Source organism: Ornithodoros turicata, chromosome 4, assembly GCF_037126465.1.
Source record: "Ornithodoros turicata isolate Travis chromosome 4, ASM3712646v1, whole genome shotgun sequence".
Taxonomy (NCBI): Eukaryota; Metazoa; Arthropoda; class Arachnida; order Ixodida; family Argasidae; genus Ornithodoros; species Ornithodoros turicata.
In genome coordinates this window covers 1,576,005-1,597,506 of record NC_088204.1, presented here as the reverse complement: position 1 = coordinate 1,597,506, position 21,502 = coordinate 1,576,005, and the positions used below count along the sequence as shown (strand labels likewise).

The 21,502-nt window shown below is 46.0% G+C and overlaps 1 protein-coding gene and 1 long non-coding RNA gene across 3 annotated transcripts; one reads left to right on the top strand and one right to left on the bottom strand.

The window, feature by feature from the left end:
• Nucleotides 1-70: 70 nt before the first annotated feature.
• Nucleotides 71-21,500, bottom strand: LOC135390625 (mucin-6-like). Of its 2 annotated transcripts, XM_064620397.1 has the most exons (6): nucleotides 21,472-21,500; nucleotides 20,545-20,771; nucleotides 19,836-19,920; nucleotides 5,445-5,602; nucleotides 4,608-4,660; nucleotides 71-4,555 (listed from the first exon to the last, which is right to left on the bottom strand). In XM_064620397.1, the coding sequence occupies exons 4-6, from the start codon at nucleotides 5,485-5,487 to the stop codon at nucleotides 323-325; spliced, it is 4,329 nt and encodes a 1,442-aa protein (XP_064476467.1). In that variant the 5' UTR covers nucleotides 5,488-5,602; nucleotides 19,836-19,920; nucleotides 20,545-20,771; nucleotides 21,472-21,500; the 3' UTR covers nucleotides 71-322. The 2 variants fall into 2 exon arrangements, with proteins under 2 accessions (XP_064476467.1, XP_064476468.1); XM_064620398.1 differs by lacking the exons at nucleotides 19,836-19,920; nucleotides 20,545-20,771; nucleotides 21,472-21,500 and having other exon boundaries at nucleotides 5,445-5,619.
• LOC135390629 (uncharacterized) lies at nucleotides 8,258-19,259 on the top strand. Its single transcript, XR_010421804.1, has 3 exons — nucleotides 8,258-8,412; nucleotides 8,800-8,918; nucleotides 19,173-19,259. It is a non-coding gene; the product is annotated as an uncharacterized LOC135390629 (long non-coding RNA).
• Nucleotides 21,501-21,502: the final 2 nt, after the last annotated feature.

The window sequence follows — 21,502 nt, the reverse complement described above, 5'->3', positions numbered from 1 at the left end:
TCACAACGCATGACGCTCAACCGGGACCACTGTAGTGACAATCCTTCCGTTATAAACACTAATATACTTAGCGTGTCATTTATTGAAACCGCTTCCCTCAAAGGTCATTCGTGTTTCACTGACGACTAATGTCGTACTGTCTGTTACACTTGAACCCGAACAGTGAAAGGCGGCCATCGAGTTCTTTTAACACACCAGACGTGCACCCGGAACACCCGTTCTGGCGCTGATGTCACTTCACCTCCCATCGTTCAAACTCTGTACCAAACACCATCTGGTTAGAGCGCTGAGTAGATATGATAACTTATAAGCACGTGGCAGTTCATGCTGCAGATGGCGGCGGTGATGTCACTACCGATGACGACTCGCTGAAAGATATCGCTGTAACGACTTGCGTTACCGGCGGACGGTACACCGGGTACGGCGAGGTTGGTTTGGACGTCGTCCTTGTCAACCGGTTGACGTCCGTGAAGAACTCGAACGGAAAACCTTTATCTCGGCCGTTACCAATTACATTTTCTGCTTCTGCATCGTTAATCTCGCCAATAACGATCGCCGGAGGCCTGGTACTTAAAGTTTTACTTGCAGTGCTGAACACGGAAGCACCCATTTTGCCGCTGAATATTCTCATTTCGTTCGCACGGAGGGTAGTAGGCTTCGGGGTACTGGACTTTGCTGGCGCTGCTGTCCAGTGCCACATTGGTGTTGTTCGGTTTACCGTGCTTGTCGCATTCGATGCGTGAGAGTCTGCCGTCAGTTCAAGCGGGGAGGACGACAACATCAGGACCCTCGGAGCCGGCGTAGTCGTCGTTGAAGATGTCGTCGTGGTTGTTGTGGACGTTGAAGAAGGTCTATAAGTTGATGGTCTTCCAGAAGCCTGAATTGCCACTGGAAACGTGAAAGCTTTTTGTAACCCCAAAGGCACGCTTGCGTCCAGTCGCGTAGGCATATTAGGCCACGACCCTAACAGACTGGGAGTTGTCTCGGCAAGCACATCGGACGTCTTGCTATGAGGCTTCTTCGATTCTAACAAGGTTGAATCTGGAGTCTGGGAAGGGAATGAAGCGCGTGTAGTCAGAGGATGTGCTGCAGGAATCGGTGTTGTACCCGCGCTATGAAGCCTCGTTCCGTAAGGCTTTGTCCAACTTGAAGCCACAATTCCGGCAGGCGTAGGACGTGTTGTTGTCGTAGTGGTTGGTGCAGTCTCAGATGCGTCTCCATTATTTGTTTTCTCGACGAACGTTTGAGTAACCTTCGTTGGCTTCGGCCGACGCCGACGCGCTGGCTTTCGACGACGTTGACCACCACTTGCTGGCTTTGAGGTTGAAGGCACAGCGTCGGTTGTGTTCGGCGAAGAGGCGATGATTTCTTCCGGAAGTTGTTGGGAGAAGTAATGTTCCGGAGGACGTTCCGGGACCAAGACCGGCATTTTTCCGGCCGTGTTCCAGTTGTCCGCGGAACTGTGACGGTGGTCCAGGTGCTCTGACCCGCCTGGAGCGTAGTGCGTCATAAATGTAGGGAAAGCCTGGGGCATATTAGGGAGCCGGAAGGAATTCCTATCTTCGCCAGTCTCTTTGTGACCTTCAGGTGATTGATAGGGGAATGGACGACGAACTGGCATCATCCTCGGAGGTGCCATTGTTCTTGGAGGGTCGGGCATATTCCAAGGGTGATGCTCTGCGTGATTGTGCATCTGATGATGTCCAGAAGCTACGTGTGCATTATATGGTTGCTCAGGTGCCTCTTGGTGTACCATATGGAACGGCGTGCTGGCACCCCTATCTGGAAATGACCCCTGGTGATTATGCAGCGCTTGTTGAGAATTTAGGTTATGCATCATAAATGGTATAGACTGGCGATGTTTGTGAAAATCACGTTCGCCAGCAGTGTGGCGCTGATTCGGTGGCTGCTGAACTTGGAATTCGTTGTGAAACTGCATCGGCGGCTGCCTGTGTGATGCGTCTCCTTTATGGTTGAGAAAAGGGTTCATCATGAACGGAGAGTTGAAAGAAGGGCGGAAATGATCTGGAACATTCTTGTCCGGCTGAGAATGTCCTTCGTGGTTCATCATAAATTGTGAATTGAGGGAGAAAGAGGCGTGATCCGGAACTTTCGCGGAATACGCCTCGTGGTTCATTTTGAAGTCTTCCATCGAATGAAGGCTACTGGGGACGTTCATCTTTGGACCGTGTTCGAAGCCTTGCGAAAACGGACGTCCGCCGTTGTGCGTGACGTCCATGGAAGGCTCGTTGTACTGGTCACTTGACATCGAATCCTTTTCGTTGTCACTGGCAAAATCTGGCCTCACCATAGACTCGCTTAGATCGGGATTGTCTTGGCTGAAGGATTCGTCCAGAGGCGGTTTCATCGACGGCGTAGCATCGCTCATGAACGGAGTAGTGTGCAAGTTCGAAATATCTGCGCTGGACTCAGTCGTTGCCGACACACCCAAAGCGTCGCTCTCTTTCATCACGTCTGGTACGTTGCCGTCCATGCTGGCACCATAGAAAGACGAAGGCGGACCTTGTGGCTTGAACGCGCTTTGGAATGTTGGTCGCATCCACGATGCCGTTGGTTCGATATCTTGCTGGGGCGAAAATGACCAGGGTTCAAATTGATTTTGCGCCCAGGGCATCGCTGGCGGTGGCTGGAAATTTGGCAACTGAGGCGCGTTGGATGGAGGTCCTCCGAACAAGAACGGTCTGGCAACGCCTGACATTAAGCCTGGTGAGAAGCCATTGAAGCTTGGTCGTCTTCCGAATAGCCTCGAAAGTAGCTGGCGTTTTTGCCGCGAATGAATGGACCTCGTCTTTCGTGCTGGACGGTATTCGAACATGCCAGATGAAGTCCTATAATAACCGCCAATGTTTGTAGTGTTCGTCTCAATCCCGTCACCTTCTGCTGCCTGTAACGGTCTCCAGGACCTAGGGTCGTCGCTCGTTGCTTCAAGCTCGGGCATTGAGTGCACTGCCCTCGAGCTTCCCTCGTACTGACGAGGAGTTGCGAAGCTAAAGAAATTATTGTTATTCAGTTTGCGTTGTGAAACGTACGGCCCTACATTCGCATGCTGCTTTCTCATGCTCGCTATATCATGCATGTAGGACGACATACTGCTGGGTACCCTTCCAGAAGGAGGTTCGGCAGTGTACCGTACACCAAGTTGCTCTTTCGATGCTGGAGACATCCATGGCACTCGCTGGGCTTGATCTTGTTTCCAAGGACTCGGAAGTGGTTCTCGTTCTGTAGCACGTACAGGAGACGGTTCGCCGAAGCCGGGATACGCGTGTTTTGGTCCCCAGTGTTGTGGACCTGGTGCATCATGATAGGTGTTGTCATACTCCACGGACGAGCCACCACTTTCTGAATGGATCCCCGGTTCAATTGGTTTCGGCGGCGTGGAACCTTCGTTGTTCTGTTCATGCCACATTGGTGGAGCAATGTACTTACTATCAGGAACTTGGTTTTCAGTTGGATTGTGGAACTGCAGTCGAGGGTCATACTCGTCTCTCAATTTCATGGGTGCTCCTTGAGCTCGATACCCTTCCTGTCCTACATCAGGAGCGTGCTCATCTTCAGCGTAACTCACGTACGATGCGTGTTCTTCCTCAAGAGGCATGTATTCTACAAATGATTGTCCAGCCTGAAGCGCTGGATTCTGAAGGTGAACTGGAGGAACTCTGTTTCGTGTGCGTTCTTTTGGCATGTGAACAGATGGTAAGAAGACGTGTGGATTTTGAAGAAATGGACGTAGCGGAAGTCTCTCATTGTGAGGAGGTCGTGGCCGTGGCACGTGGTTCAGAAACGGAAAGTTCGGTCTGGGCTGTGGCGTCGGTGGAACTGTTGGTTGCACGAAGTAAGACCTCGATGGTAAAGGCGGTGATTGGATGGGTTTTGATACCACAGTTTGCGGCTTAGGTGTTGTTGCTTCAGGCTTGCTTGCCAGTGCCGGCAGCGAGGCGTTCTGCGTCCCTGGTTGCTCCGACGTGTCTTCATCGTCGTAATATTCGTCTTCGTACTCGTCCAAGTCTTCTTCCGAACTCGCTGTTGTTGTCGTTGTGGGTTTCTTGGTCGTCCACATCGTTGTCCGTTGCGTAGTACGCGCCGTTAGCGGTGACCTCGGTGTGTATGTAGTGTACGGTCTCTTCGACACAGGTTGCCGGTTACGCGTAGCCGAGGTCTTTGACGGTGCGCTCGTTGTGGGTTTCATGCTCGTCTTTGTAAGGTACACACTCGTGCTGGGTTTCGAGACTTCTTCTTGAGGTACGAATACGGGAGCCTCAGTCGATTTCCTCTCGTCCTTTTCAGATGTCTTGTTCTGCTGGTAGTAGCGCTCCGATTCTGGGCAGAGCGCCAGTGCTCCGAGATCGTAATCGCAGATTAGTAGCTTCTGGTTGAAGCGTGACTTAGGCGGGCACACGAAGGAGTACCGCGTCCCATCGGGCTTGCAGTAATGGAACGCCTCGCAGTCTACCGTAGTGTCTGCGTAGTAACCTTCTGCCTTGCCGAGACACGCGAATTTGGCCCTCTGGAGAGTTCTTCTCGTCGTGGATATGTCCTGCGTGATTCATGTATGAGCAATCCGTTGCTTTGAATGGTGTTTGACTTACCTTCTCCCTTCGTGGCTGCGTCGCAGAGCTGCTCTCCGCTGCCGCCGCAAGCCCTAAGCAGCGTGAAAGCAGTGAAAGAGTTGAACATTTTAAGATTATTTTGACCACCTTCCTATTGAAACGATTTGAAGACAGGACTGTCGGAAAGCCCTCGCCAGAGGAGAAAGATGAAGTTTTAACGATCGGTGCATTAAGAGTAAACGACTTCTTCTGACGGCATTCAGTCAATTAGGCAATGGTTAATCCTTCTCCATGTGGATAACAGAAATGGATGCTTTGAGTCACGTATGGATAGCGACGGAAACAGCGAATATGTTTATTCAAAGCAGCAGATTTCCCTTAGTACATAAGAACACATTACCTGCAGTGAACGTGTAAATCCCGCAAGACATAGATACTGAACACCTACACTCTTAGAAATGAACTTCACCGCATAGCACGCTCCTAGCCAACCATCATCTCGTATACTATCGTTATCTGCCCTAATTTGTGGAAAACGGGAGGTGTACGCCTTTTTTGTGACACTTATGCTGTTCATAATTGTCACAAAAAAGGCGTACACCTCCCGTTTTCAACAAATCAGGGCAGATAACGATATCATTCGAGATTATAGTTGGCTAGGAGCGTGCTATGTGGTGAAGTTCATTTTTAAGAGTGTAGCCCAGTCTTTATGCATAAAAGGGGCGCCTCTCCCCATGTTGCACCATCACCACTCCCCATGAACCTCATCGGACATTATACATCGATCGTAACTTGACGATGCCGTTGTTTCGTTCATTACGTAGGTGCTTTTGTGCATTGAAGCTGCGCGTTTTGAACTGTATAGTGTAAACGTACCAGCGGCCAGCAGGAGAAAGACGGGGCCTATTGGGGTTCTCATCTTGACCGAGGTTTCATGCTTTCCTCAGAAGATCTCCCAGCAACTTCGTTCACGTCCTGTCGGCTGAACTGCACCTCCCTCGCAGAAGGGCTCAGGCCAATCGATTCCCAGCACTCTGTGAGAAAGGCATAAACAGTGAAGGCAAAACCTGCACGTGAAGGGATGTCGGATCGACGTCAGCGCAAGGATGTCTTTTCCCCAATGACACGGGAGTGATGTCGCATGGACGTCACCACAAAGACGTCTTTTTGGGGATAACATGCTGATGTCTTGTGGACGTCAGTGATGGATGGGGACGTTTGGACCGGTTTGAGACGTCCATGGGACGTTTGTGGTTTACTGGGCCCAGTCCAGTCCCCTAGTTTTCTGATTCTGGTTTTACACTCGCCTCGCCTACATCGGTTAGGTAAAGTTTCCGAACTCCTGCATAGATATGCCTGTAGCGCTCTTCTCGTTGACCCTCTCCACTTAACGTGACACTTACCAGGCTTCAAGGATGTTGTCACCTGTCCACAACTCATTTGCCCCGCAGTTTTCTCTTCACTCGGCACGTCGGAAGAAATCAACGAAAACGATACGATAAAGGAAGTTATCAAATCCAAGCTTAGCAATGTGATGTCACTCGCTAGAAACAGGGCGATTGGCTTATCATGTTTTCGGGTCTACGGTTTCGGGGTAATCGTTATCGTGAACAGCTTTCGTTTTAATAGTGCCGAAGATAAAATGCGCGCACTAGATAAAGAAGAAAGAGTTCAAACTTATCCAGCGAAAATCCCACAGCAAATAAGAGAACAGGTAGAATAGCTTCCCAACTGATCATTTTTAGACGCAAAGAGAAGCCTCTTGAATATTTTTTCTTCCCTATAGTTTGTATGGCGTTTTGGTATGGCTATGGCAATTCAAGGACGTTCTAAAGACGTTGTAGTTCATGACATGGTGGGTGCACGCATTGTACTACCCGCCAAAGAATCGAGAAAAAGGAAATCCTACGTAGCGGACGCTAGAACGCACCGACGGTTTGAGCTCGCAGAGGAGCGAGAACCATTCCTATTGGTTCTCCTGGGCACGTGACCGCGGACCCCTCATTCGCGGGGATACCTGCCGTTGGTGGGGTCGAATCTTATACCACAGGCTGTGGTGGCAGAAATTTTCCGGCAGAGATTCCAAACGTATGTCGGCACAGCTCCTCCTGAAGTCGGCCCAGGACGCATTCTAAGAACCCTAGCTCCTACAAAAAAAAAAGAAAAAAAACACTTCCAAGTTTCCTCGAAGGACACGTTAGTTTCGAAACGGGTTTTCCTCCAAACTACCCATAAAGGGTCCCGCGGTATAAGTGTCAGAATTGGAGCCGGATATGGAATATATATGTGAGGCTTTTAACGAACCGTGGAACACTTCCTTAAACCGCGTTCTCTAAAATGGGACACGAAACTAAAAAGGTGCTGATATTTATGAGCGAGAAACGTCATGGCACTTAATGTCGGTCCCTGAGAAGTGCGGAATCCTTGCATACGTGATTTTGTGGCACGAAAATTCCGCGAAGTAAGCCGTGTGACGGGAAATGTATGCCGGAGTATTTTCCGCGATTAAGATCGTCCGGAGTAGGTTTTCATATTCATATAAAATAAATAAATAAACACTAGCACCGCGAAACAACAGTGGAATGAGGCATAGAGACAGATGGAGTTCAGCGACATCTTGGAGACAGGACGTGCGAACTGTGTTCGTCTGTTGGTAAACCTGAGGTGGTCCTCGATGACGACGTCTTTGGCATGACCAAGCAGAGCAGTCATTTCTGAGAAATTCGTGTAATCACTAGAAATGTGTGGCCCCGAAAGCTTCTCAGGTTCAGCGAGAACTGTGTTATAAAAGCAGCTCCTCTAGATCAACCCAGAACAATTCTAACCATTCTTTTCCCTTCGTCGAATCACAGTGGTGTGTATATGGTGTGGGGCTGTGGTTCTCAACCGGGGTTCCCATCGGCCAGCCTTGGTATTCGACCGTGCCCGGCGGCATCTTATCGTTGACATCGGCATCTTATCGTTGGATTTGCACCGAGATCGCCGTGCCAGGGAGCCGCTGCAGACGCTCGTTGTAAAGAGTAGAGTCTAGTCAACTAGGACAATCAGCAGTGGGGCTCTTTGTTCCTTTTATTTTGTGTTCCGAAAGCGCGTCACGCACTTCGAATATTAGGGGTTCCTTGAAGTCGTGCTGACACGATCACAGTTTCCCTCGAATAACATCAGTTGAGAACCACTGGTCCAGGGGACTTGTGTCGCGTTATATCGGCGATCGATAGTAAAATGGCGCGGATAACAGAGGGTGATGCTCTGCGGCAGTAGTTTATCTAGAACCGCAAGCTCGGGGGGTGGGGGTGGAGGGGGTGCAAAAAAAAAAGGGGGTATCGCCAACCATGTAGAGGGGAGGTCTGGATAAACCACTGCTCTGTGTCGTTTATTATCTTCCTTCCTTGTTTTGAATCATTCGACCAACAAGTGTATGGAGACGGCGTAGTTGGTACGGATGCATCGTGGCTGTCTATACACAATCAATTTGTAGTCTCACATGCGCTGGAAGGAGATAAAACACATGCCTTTCGTAGCACGCGCGCGTCTCGACATTTGTTCCGTTCTAGCAAAGAAGCTACTTCGTATTTGCCCTACCCAGGCCACTTGCTGCAGACCGTTCTCGTCCACCGCGAGTTATATTATTATACGAAAAAAAGAAAAAAAAAGAAGAAGAAGAAAGAAACGAAGAGTGTCACCATCACGCGAGCGTTCCAACTGAGCGATCTCTATAGCGGCAATGTCCGCAGGCAAAGGGACGGCTGGTTCGGCCTGATCATCGCGTTTTAATGCTCTGCCCATTGTTCTCGGTACGGCTATTTTCTAGTCTCAGAGGCGACCAGAACAGGGAGCGTCGGAAGTACGTGCTCTTAAACAGGTCACTAGTGCTAAGACGCAGCGAGGCGGAACACAGGCCTTGTTGTTTGTTTGAATGGTTGTTCCTCCCGAAGAAGACGATCCGCGTCTCTTCCCAAAGCAGATGACCTGCGTCTGGTTCTGACACAGGCGACCTGTCCCCATGGGCGGATCCAGACCAGAGCTGTACACGTTACTAAAAAAAAAAAAAGGAACTAAATACGTTACGCGTTCCTTAGAAAAAATAGTAACTAAGTACGTTACCCGTTACTAGCTAATAAAAGGAACGCGTTCTCGTTACTTGGAGGTAACGAGTTACTTCTATACGTCACATCTGCATACAAGACAGCAGAAATACGAAAGCATCGCGTACTTTATTTTATTTTTTCAGCTCATCCTGTAGCAACTGGCACACAAAGCTGGCTGACATGAGTTCCCAAGTATAGGGGACAGAGAGACAACGCGCTAAACGCCCTGAGAGCAGTGAAGGAGGAACACAAGGAAAACACAGTGAGTTTTCTGGAAGACTGTGGACACTAGCGTTGCTCTCTGGTATCCTTTGCTCTTCGCTGTGGGTACACCCTTAAAAATGAACTTCACCGCATAGCACGCTCCTAGCCAACCATTATCTCGAATGATATCGTTATCTACCCTGATTTGTTGAAAACAGGGGGCGTACGCCTTTTCTGTGACAATTATGAACAGCATAAGTGTCACAGAAATGGCGTACGCCCCCCGTTTTCAACAAATCAGGGCAGATAACGATATCATTAGAGATAATGGTTGGCTAGGAGCGTGCTATGCGGTGAAGTTCATTTTTAAGAGTGTAGGTGACAGTGAGGAAAAAAAAAAGGAACGAGTAACTTGCAGTAACGCGTTATCAACTTTTGTAACTAAGTACGTTATTAGTTAAATTTGCTTGGAAAGTAACTAAGTCCGTAAGTCGGTCGTTACTTAGTCACCAAAAATAGTAACGCGTTAGGTACCCTCGTCCCAGACTCTCGTTTTTTAGTCTTGGGTGGCGGGGGGGGGGGGGGGCATAGTGGGGGAGAGAGGGATCCAATGTATAATCTGACGATTTTTTTTTGAAGGCGACCCACTGCTTGTTGTTGCCACTGCTTGTCCCTTATTTGCAAACGATTTGCGAACGCCTTGTTTTGCACACATTCCGGTGTTCGGTGTTTGTACACACTCCCATTTAGAATAACAATGTTTTACGTTGCCAGACTTCTTTTTTTTTTTTTTCGATATCGTCACTATCAGTGCGGATATCTTGTGCGTAGCTCTGTTGTAATTTTGTGTACTTAGTCCTGTCTAGTGTAGTACTTACTAGCGTAGTCTGCTTACGGTATTATTATTATTATTTTTTTATTATTATTATTTTTTATTATTATTTTTTATTATTATTATTTTTTATTATTATTTTTTATTATTATTATATTTTTATTATTATTATTATTATATATTATTATTATATTTTTTATTATTACTTTTTTTTTTCAATATCGTCACTATCAGTGCGGATATCTTGTGCGTAGCTCTGTTGTAATTTTGTGTACTTAGTCCTGTCTAGTGTAGTACTTACTAGCGTAGTCTGCTTACGGTATTATTATTACAGTATTTCGGTCTTTGTCCATAGTGTGTACTGGGTTCCCTCGCTGTAGTGACCTACAGTTGGAATGGTCGGTGGGTAACCTGCATTCTGCTATTTTTTTTTTCTCCGGCCCTGACAATCGCTGAGTGGGAAAATAGACAAAATGAATTGCATTGAATTGACGTTGAACCCATGATTTTGTAAACCGTGCTGCATTAATTACAATATACGCCTTTCGCCCAGCAACAGACGCTCTCCGAGAAGACTATGACTATTTTTAGTCACCAGAAGAAATGAGACATCGTCACCAGAACATTAATACGAGAGCCATTGGGAGGTCGCGGTGTCCTTCATTCCCAGGGTCTTCCATATAAAACTTTCGTTCGCACAGCAAGATGACTTGGAAAGCGAAACTGTGGTGTCTTCCTCGGTTGTTAGAAGGTCATACGTGATGTCGAACTGGATGCCTTTTTCTGTGCTTCACAAGAAGCGTGCTGCGAATCACGCGCAGTTAATAAGGAAGAGATGAAATCATCGATAAAAGGTGATAGCCGAGATATAGCACTTATTTGTGGTTTTTGCCGTACGTAAAAAGAACTTTCAGTGAAAGTTGCAGCGGCCGGGGCGAGGATTTACTGGACAGGAGAGTTTTCTATTTTTGAAGCGCCGTGAAAATTGATTTAGTGAAGTATTGTCGCGCGTGTGACCCACATCGAGAACTGTACGGTGTTTGACGCGTCATCTGAACGAAAAAAATATGATATTTTTGGAAAATAGCTGGTAAAAATTATTATTTTTATTACGAAAAAACCGCAGAAGTTACACGTAGTGCCGCATGCGGCCGTTTTCGAGCGTTATTTTCTCATTCTTCAGGATATTTTAACGGAGGACCCACCGGTCCTATTGAACAACATTTTTTCAACGTGGGGATGGGATGTGCTTGGATTGAGGCTTACTGGACGGGGACTTAGAACAACAACTAAGGACCATGTGGCATAGCTGCGATTTTTGAGAGTCTCATTTACTCGAACTGCTGTTCATAAAACGTAACTGTGAAGTAAGTACTCGGTAACTAGAGCTGTAGTTACACCTTGAACAAAGTAACTGCACTTGCTTACGCAGTTACTATTTTGACAGTTTAACTTTAACATAGTTACTGTTCATAACTACATAATCCGCGTGAGCGAGCTTTGCCGGCTACCATAAATCACCCGGGTAACGACCTTCTCAGGAATCATCCAAAGATGCCGTGAACCAACGAGATGATCTCATCACGACTCGCCAACTTTCGTGACTTGTTATTTTTTGTTTTTGTTTTTGTGTAGGGCTTTTTGTTTTTCCCCAAGCTACATGGTTGCACAATTCCCCTAGTACGGTACTATAAGCGGCGCCGATTCACTTCGATTAACCGCGATTTGGGCACACATGCAAGAGCAACATTTGCCCGTCGAGACCTTTCCCGCTTGGTCGAACACCAGAAAGGGGGTCAATGTCATCGGCCGCCAAAAACAAAAATATCACGCATTCCAACTCGGTCGCCGCGGACCCGGAAGGAAAGCAGATATGATGGGTGTCAACCGCGCCCAGGTGGTTGCTCCTGGGTCATCGGAGATCTATCAGAAGGGCGCCCTGGGGTACTTCAGCTGGTCCGAGTTAACGGTGTTGCTTCATTAGTTCCCATGTGCAATCACCGTCTAGGTTTGCTTGCCGTCTGGTTAGAAAAAGTTGCTTCTTCGCGGAGAAAGACATGCGGTTGTTCTTTACAGAACTCATTGTTGTGCGTTTGCTGAAAATGTAGCTACTGTTAAGCCTCGATTCGAGCAGATTGAAATGTACATAACTTGTTTCGATCGTGCCACGCTCTTGTACGTAGCACCACAACTTACAAGGAGGGAACGATAAATGCGTTACCACCGTTATTACGATAAGCGCATGATACACATTTTCCCTCGAAAGTAACATTCGTACATACAGAATACGTATAAGTTGCGACATCGGAAAAATATAACCACCCTTGGTGACGAGGATCGATAGCAGACGACAACGGCCAAAGAAAGCAGACGATGAACTATGCAGACGACATGTGACTGACCGATTTACGGACGTTCGAGGCGTTCGTGTCTGGGGGTCATTTTCCCCGTTGCAGCTCAGCTGATGTCTTGTGGATGCCAATCATCGTGGTCATCCCATATTGCCGAGATATCATTTACATTTCTGCGTCTATTTTAAGATTCGCAACAGGCTAATTTTCCTCAGTCGGACAGCAGAACAACAATGGCTTCCTAATTGTAGCGTACATTCCCAAGCAAGCTTCACTTTCTTGGAGCTAGTATGCCGCAAGGTAAACAACCCGTGGTATACGCGCTCATCGTATGTATCGGAAAATGCTACGGCCACAAAAGGAAAACATGAGCTACATGAACCGATTACACGAGAGAACAGACACGGCATTGTCGCTCACCATTTCGACTCGATTTGAGGATACTTGCACTCCTCGCTTTGTTATGGTATTGTTATTGACGGTTACCTTCGTGCCTGCGAGTCTCTAATACACTATTTCAAGACTACTCGTTTAATCTTCTTCTGAAATTCCGGGGTAACGCCGCGAAGCAACTATGGCTACGAGCGGCGTACAGACGTCGACAGATAAAGAGAGGACGACAGGAAGGAGTAGTGGGGGACAGGGGAGTTAGTATGCGTCCAGGGCCGACTTCAGAGGGAACTGTGCCGACGTTCGTCTGGAAAGTCCTTGGGAAAACCCAGGGAAAACCTCAGACCGCACAGCCGGTGACAGGATTTTAACCCGCGACAAGTCTCGGTCTTAGCGTGGAAGGCGATCATCTTAACGGCGGTGCCAGGCGAGCTGGTCTATGAACAGACGAAGAGAGGGCAGCAGGGAGGAACAGTATGCATCGACTTGGAGGACCGGAAAACCAGGAAAAAACCTGAGACAGCACAGCCGTTTCCAATTTTTGACATGACCTTGTTCGGCCAAGTTCATAAAAGAATGTAAAAAGACAACATCGCCCACCGGGCATTTGACCGTTTCCTGGAAAGTCGCCTGGCTCCGACTGCGCTCCCCACGTGACAAGCTCGCACCGGGGTGCGACATAAATATACCCATTATCCACCCAGAAGGCGTTAGACGGGGGAATGCGATCGGGTCACGACCCCAAACAACACCGAATATCCTCTGGATGTACGAATAATGTCCAAACGGATTAGTACGTCCAATGGATATTCTGAGGATATCCTTCGGACGTACGAATTCGTTAGGACGTTATTCGTACATCCAAAGGATATTTGGTGTTGTTGGAGGAGACACTGTGCACGTTTCTTTCGTCGGTTTTAAAGTTACGAGATTCGGTTCGCGTCCAGGTCGTCGATGAGTATATTTATTTATTTATTGAGTTCCCTCAGGGCCGTGAGGCAAGACAGAGGGGAGTGGATATGATTTGATAATAGGATGTTAACGTAAGCAGCGTACAAAAATAACTGCAAATTAAGTGCACATGAACAAATTGCACAGATACGTGAATGTAAATAAAAAATGAAAGACTTGGGTCGATTAGAGCAAACAATGACCGCACAAGTGTACAACGTGTAGAATAAAAAATGGCTATACGCAGAGAAATGGTAGCATAAACACTTCTTAAATTGCTCGACGTCGGTAAGGGAGGTAATGGAAGGCAGTTCGACTCCAACGATGCGCGAGGCAGAAATGAATCGTGAAATGACCTCGTTGAGCATGAGGGAATGCCCACTTTCTGGGAGTGATATATGTAGGTTGTTGGATTAACGATCCTCTGAGGTAATGTATTATGATAATAAATTTTGTGAAACAAACAGAGACTAGTTATTGTTCGACAAGTGCAGAGTAGAGGCAGATTAAGGTGATGTTTCATAGCAGTGACGTACACTGGCAGTGCGGTTGTAATTACCAAATATGAATCGGGCTGCCCTGTTTTGTACTGTTTCTATTGAGTTCGAAATTGTGTCGTGATCAGTATCCCACACGGAGGCTGTATATTCTAATTTTGGAAGGAGTAGTGATTTATACGAAGTAACCTTAGTGAGCTGAAATGGCGCATTCGTCGAGCAACCAAGCACGAGTGCTCCAGCGAATTGAAAGGAGTAGAGGGCGCTGATAAGCCGTACCGGTACCGGGTATCGTATCGGAGATGCAAAATCGGTCTACTAAAACTCTACGATACGAAACTGTATCAGGATATCGTATACGACAATGTGCATTAGTATAGGCAATACTTTTCGCAGTTGTGAAACAATATTAATCGATGACTTAATATTGCAACAGTGTCCACTAATGATTTAGTATTGACATTAACACTGCGCAGTATTTAGTATACCACGGAATAATCTCCACTGCAAAAAAGAAAAGAAAATAGTACGCAACAGTGTTCGCTGACGACATACTATACGCAATAATTAGTAAGTTCTAGCAGATGGTCAGATTTGCACGGCGACATTTCTTCGAAACGTGATTTCAAGTCCAGAGACTCCAAAGCACGGATTCGACAGCTTCTTCGTTGCATGATCATCCTATGCTGAAACTCACCATTATCGTATATACGCTACTAATAATACTCGTATGATAGTTTCGACAGATACCTTTGAAACTTGGCGCTTGAACAAGTGTACACCACCAGATGAGCACGGTTCAGAAGAAGCACAGAATGAGTGTGTTGCCGAAAATCTTACTCGATCGGTGGTGGAGAGAGGAGGAGGAGGAGGAGGAGGGCATCGTCTCGCTCCACTTGTTCTCCTTCCCTCTATAGGAAGGAGATGAGGTTCGGGCGTTTATGCAATCCATTTACGGATTCAATTTTATTTTCCTTTCAGTGGGAAGAGGTAGCAAAAAAGCCGCCTTCACACAAGCTCCTCTCCGAATTTACGTTTTACAGCAGCGGTCACAAAATGACACTAGTAACCGACTATAAGCCCTGGTTTCGCGAACGCTATGGTTATCTTCAGGGATCGGAACCGAACTGAACACGAACCGAAAACCGAAAAAAAAAAGTTATTTGCTGACGAACACGAACCGAACCAGAACATTTTTTTTTTTTTGCTTGCCCTGAACCGAACCGGAAGTGAACTGAAAAAAATTCGTACGGTTGCCTGTTCCGGAATCGGTTCTGAGGAGAAATAATTGTACTACTGACCGACCTTTTTTTTTTTTTACTCACCCGAAACGGTTATCTCGCACCTTTCTCAACTGGGTACGTGCAGCGTAAGCTCGCTTTCATATAGCAAAATTACTGCCCATGAACCGGTTAAACCGGGACCGAAAAAAGTAACCGTTCCAATCCCAATCGGACCGCTGACCGATTCTTTTTTCTGTCTGTGTATGTGCGGGGGGTGTTCTCCCTGAGCCGAACCGAACCGATATACCTGAACCGGTTCAAACTGATAATTTCGGTTCAATGGAGCTAAACCCGAACCGAACCAATATGCCCGAACCTGAACCGGACCGAAAAAAAAATACCGGTTCCGATCCCTGGTTAACTTTGAACGGAGATCAAGGGTGACAAAAACAGTTAAACACTCAATTCCTTGTTACAAACGTTAGTTGATCACGTGATGATTTCCGTGACAATAACTCCCTTTAGTGAAGCGTTAAATGTTAACCGGTGCTAATGAAACCGGGCCTAAATGATGTATCACCAGTTAGCCTGCGTTTTGACTCATATTCACAAATTCCTGCCAATGAACACCGGAGCAACTGATCGTTTTCGTTATTATAGTACCGAATGGGGTATTATTCCAACATGACATACTGATTAAAAACTGAAGCAGATACATATTCTTACTTGCAAGGGAAATATATCGTTGCTCAGTCCGGAATGGACAGTTAGGTATACTCGTTTTTTTTAAAAATAGTTCCGAGAAAATAGTATTATTATTGCGAGTGCTTACTGGGTACACCATAGGAATAATTCTGTTAAAGAAGTCTCCAAGAGGATGTGCAAGATAGACCCAGGATGGACCGGCACAACTTTACAGGATAGATCCAGACAATGCTTTTAACAACGTCGCTGTCCTTGTTCATGGAGACGCATCGCTTTCGACTGAATGTCCTCTGCTGTGAAGATAATGTACGCGTCTTTTCTTCTTTTCTAATGAAGAGCGCTCGCTCGAAACATCAAATGTTATTTTTTCACGCATTCCTCGTTTTCTCCTTCGAGTACAACAATCCCGTTTCGTTTTTACTCTTATCATCTACAGTGGCCGACAGATGATCGTCCTCCACCAACATGAAAAAAAAAAAAAAAAATAAACACAAAAACAAAAAGTGTCTCACTTGCTTAAAGGTGGAGGCACGTTTGTGCACTTTATTCCCAGCCTCAATATAATGTGAGAACTTATACGAGGTAACTGGGTCCGAGCATAACATAAAACTGAAAGAACCAAGTCGGCGTGTACACAAACTTCGTGTTCGTGAGACGAAAACGGTCAGAAAAAAAACATCTTCCAATTCCCATGGGCATCAGAACGGACAATCTGTCTCTCACGAAAAAAGCTCCTACGCGTGAAAAAAATCAAATCCAGCAGAATCTAGCTTCTGCAGCATAACGTTATCTAAACAGATGTGGAACACTATAAGCTACCAACCAATGCAACAGAACCAGTGCAGATTTATTTATTATTATTATTATTTTTTTTTCAATGTGAGCTTTTGTGTGCATAATATCGTCAGCAATAAATCAGCCGTGTACCGGCTGTAGTGTGGCGTGGTACTGAAGAAAAACTTTTTAGTTTAACCTCATAACATCAAAAATATACAAGTCACATCCGGTTTAGTTCCGAATTACAGACTAATTGACGGCAGCGGTGGGTTCGGGGGTTCCGACACCCCAGTGCAGTGAATTTGAGAAAGGAAAAAAAAAAAAACGGAGGTGAAATACTCCTCCCCATCCAATTAAAGTTCCATAGAACCCCCCAAAATATTTTTCTGGCTACGCTACTGAATGATATAGCATGGATTTTCAGTCGGCTGCGTATCCCATAGATGTGCACGGGGTCGAACCCAGCAAGTCGGTGATAAGGACCGGCGCTCGTGATCTTTTTTTTTTTTTTTTTGAAACTGATTTGATCATAGCCGCATCGAGGCGTAAAGCCGAATAGAAGTGGGACCGTAAAAAAAAAGAAAAAAGAAAGAAAAGTTTGCGTTTTGTGCCTGCCAAAGACGCGCTTCTTTCGCTTCCATACACAGCGAACACGTGAGTTAGAACCGGAACCGGAAGCTGCTGACTTCATGATAGTGAAACAGCTGACAAGTAAGACGCTTAATATCAACACACTTCTTTCACTTCTTTTCCATTCGGAGCGACGATTAAGTCTCGGCAGAGAGTCGTTCACTTTCCCCCCCAAAATGTGTCTCTAAAATATCTCCACGGTCCTCGTAGGAAGGGACGAAGGTCGTGGGCCTGTCCGAGGGAGCTCTCATTTTTGAAACTAGTGTAAAGGGCGAGGTAGCACAATGGTACTCATTAAGGCCCGTTACCTTTGTTCCTATTCGTTTTTTTATTGCGTGTTAGCGCCACGAAGCAACTGTACGTGCGAACGGCCAGAAGAAATAGAAACATATGGGGAGAGTGTCAGCACGTGTCGTGAACCGACTTCAGGTGGTGCGCGGTGCTGTCATTCGTCTGAAAAAGATTTATGGAGAACGACTTATGGCTCGTGGCCCACGAACATTATAAAGTGTGTGAAATATGAGAAAACCATTTCGGATCCTCAAGATGTGACCAAATGAAGAAAACAGAACTGAATTGAGGTTTCGCGTACAGGACATCGGAGAGCCAGCCAGGCATCGGCTAGGCGGCGTACAGGTCTGATTTTTCCCCGCGTGGGGGAGCCGTGTTCGTATTGTTTGCTAGAGCACTAGAAAAACAAGTTTCAGAGTACCGCCAACCGCTTGGCTTGACATGGCTTCGCCTCACGTAACCAAGCAACGACGCCATTTCCCTTCCACGCAAATTGGGCCAGCTGTGTTGACGCTCTGCGACAAATGCAATTTTATGTAATCTCGCGTGAGATTACCTGTGCTAGACGATCCCAGACGGTACATAAACTGCCTGTACAGGTGTACGGGCATAGCCAATTTCAAAGCGAAAAAGGACCTCCTAGGTAGGGAAAATATAATATCACTCATTCAATAATTTCATTTAAAAACACAGGCGTCAGACTGTAGTATTTTACTCAACAAGGCCAGTGATCTATGGGAGCATTACATGTACAAGAGCTAACTAAATGAATAAATAAATGGAAGGGATATGGTGGATCACGGTCACGTGGGTGGATTCGGCCAATAACCATCGCGGCGGCAAAGGGAAAAGGCTGGCGGTACTCTGAAACTTGTTTTTCTAGTGCTCTAATTGTTTGCTGTTCTACTGCGTTAGGGGACAACGATTTACGGATTTACTGCAAAGGCTCCTTCCAGTTCTACCGCCTTCATGCTATACTTTTCCTCCTTTGAAACGCAAGGCGGAGTCGAGGCATTTCCTCATTTCACGCTGTCACCGTAACCGAGCAGCACCCTTGACCTTAACCCGGTTTTCACACTGTCTGCAAGAGGCAGCAACGTCGACAAGGTTCACTGCTCCTAAAGGGGTAGAAGTCGAGTAATCAACGTTTCTGCGACTGCGTGTTGCAAACAGAAGTATGCGAAGTAGTCCAGGCAGGCGGTGCGCATTTCAGATTACGAATGACGCCGCAAAGAAGAAAAAAAAAAAATCCAAGCAGCGCAACAAAAAGCAGTTAACATCTGTCACCAAAGTTGCGTGAAAGACTCGCGACAACGAGATTTTGATTATGGCCACGCAGACGACATGGCGTTTAGAAGCAGACGACACAACTTGAACGGTGTATGTGCGTCGTCTGCGAGTCAGTTGGATGTCTACACTTGGAGAGCAATTCTTCGGAAAATATCAGAAAGGCACATACAGAGTATACAGCTTATGCAAATACTTGATACATAAAAAAGAAGAAAAACGGTGGAAAAGAAAGAAACCCGGCGAGTGTACGGAGAAGGTTTATATAAACTAAGCCTTTGAGACGTATGTATCGGCGCTTGTTTGTATAATTACTAGGTGGTTTACCTACGCACATCGTTGGCAGAAATAAAAATAACGAACTCTGTTCTATTGCAGGTCCTTCTGTGTTTCAAATGTTGTCTACACCCATAAATAAGACTAAGAAAGGAGGAGCACACCCCAATAAACTATTTTGACTTCGTGTTTCGGTTTCGCAGCTACGTCGCGCCACCCAGGAGTCGGGGAATGAACTTGTCTTTTCTTGTCTGTCCGCTCAGTAGTGGCGGCTGACGTAAGGCTCAGTTTCGAAATGTGAACAATCTGGAACCAAGGTGTAATAAAAATAATAAGATGAATGTATGCTCCTTCCTGAAAAGAAATCCGTCAGAGACAACTGTACAGGATGGTTCTCATATTAAAGGCGTACAGAGGGCCATCCAAAATATTTTCAGTTTAAAAAGTATATGCATCAATTTGCCGAACAGCACAAAAGGCCTTGATGAGTGCAGCCCTCTCGCCATCACCAACACCACCACACTTTGCGCCCCTCACCAATGACCTCTGACCAACTAGGCCAACTAGACCATCGCAGAGATCTTCCGCCACTTTCTGAAATGTAACTTTCTTCGTAGGACCTTACGCATTTACGTGCAGAATTTCTATCTGATTTTTTTAATTGTTTCATAATCAAATTTTCTTCTACCCCGAAGCTGAACTATTTTCTTCCGTTACGCAAACCTTTAACCGACTTCCTTTGACAGAGCCAAGTTTGCAACTTACCTGCGTACACCCACGACAATCGGCCAGCGGTGGCGACTCCGATAACAAGAAAGGTATATAGGTTTCATCTTTTCTTGGTTGCACCCTGCAAGTCAACCTACTGTAGCCGTGTTGTATTACTTTTATGGTTTATCTACGTATTTGTTCTCTAGCGTCGCCCTACAATCGTCTGTTGAGTGAGGCTTCTGCAGATAAGCCATGTTCTGTGACGTGGTGGCAGCAGCGAGGGCACGTTTGTTAACTATGAGAGAAGTCATCTGGCAACTATGCTTTTGTGTTGTTTCTTGCATGTTTGTCTATTTTTTTCAGCACTGGGGCTAATTGGGGGCTGTCCTAAGCCTGTGCCCCACAGATGGGGGCCACAAACACGGCACCTACATACTGTTCACTTCAAATGATACGTGATAGTACAAAAATTGTGCATATTTGGTTTTTTTTTTTAAATTTTACTTCAAAATGAAAGTATTACGTATTAGTATAGTAATTATAGTACGAAATATGAGCACTATCACCCACTTCTGGACATAGCATTGGCTGACATCAACAAAAAAAAAAAAAAAAAAAAGAAGAAAAACGAGGATGGGGGAAGGTGGAATGGTCGTGTTCAACCCAATAAGAACAGTATATATGCCTGATAATGCCCGCAGGCCCAAGCCTTTCACCGAATGAGCGGTACAAATATTTCCTGATGGATAAAAGCGTGAATTACCCAGGCCATGTGCGTGATATTCTGTTGATACTCATTATTTCAATATTTTGCTCCCACGCAGAGGGTCGGTTCGGGAGTGTTCCCCATGCAGTGAGCCGTCGGTATGTGTTGTCACCATGTACAGTGGCTGTACACATGCAACTTTCAGAAGCAGATACTGCATTGTAATTTATAAATTACGCATTTGTATAATTTATATGTACTTTGCTGTTAGAGGCCGAGGCAACCTGAAACAGAAAACGGTTAACATGAGGCCTTTGATCGTCCCGACACGTTGGTACAGTAAATATATGTACTTTGAATATTCGGTGCAAAGGTAAAGGAATAAAAGCAATTCGTTCTCTGCATGGGTTGTCCACGTATAGGTACAAGGAAATCTTCCCTGCCGCTAGCTCATTTGAAGATGTTTCAGGAAGCCACCATGTTGAGATATCTAGCGTATTTCCTATTAGTGTTGTCCCAATATTGTCCTCATTGTCATTGTGACTAAATAGTGTTATTAGGGACAGCGGGGGACACAGAGGATCTTTTTATCTGGGATAACCTGGTCTAAGACTTTATGTTGTACTCAATAAGCAACTGCCATTGTTCCTGCTCTAGGTTATGGTGGATTATCGGGTTCTAGCTGCGTTCCGTTTCCATATTTTGTTATCATATTTTCTCGTATTTGAGATCATGTCTGGAGCAAAGCCACTTTACACGCTACCTGACTGTCAAGCCCAGCCCACAAGCCTTCTCGGCTTAGCCGGGCTGTCGTTATGTTTGCGAATAAACATTCTTTAACAATATTTAATAATATTAGCTTTAATGTTGCAAGTTTCTTCTTTCAGTAAATTTGTACGTAAATAAATAGCTGCATGTCACCCAAAAGATTGCTGAAGATTGTGGTTCTGCACAACTTCAAACTGAACACGTGACATTACGTACGTGAAAAAATAGCTGACCGGAGTCTTCTAGG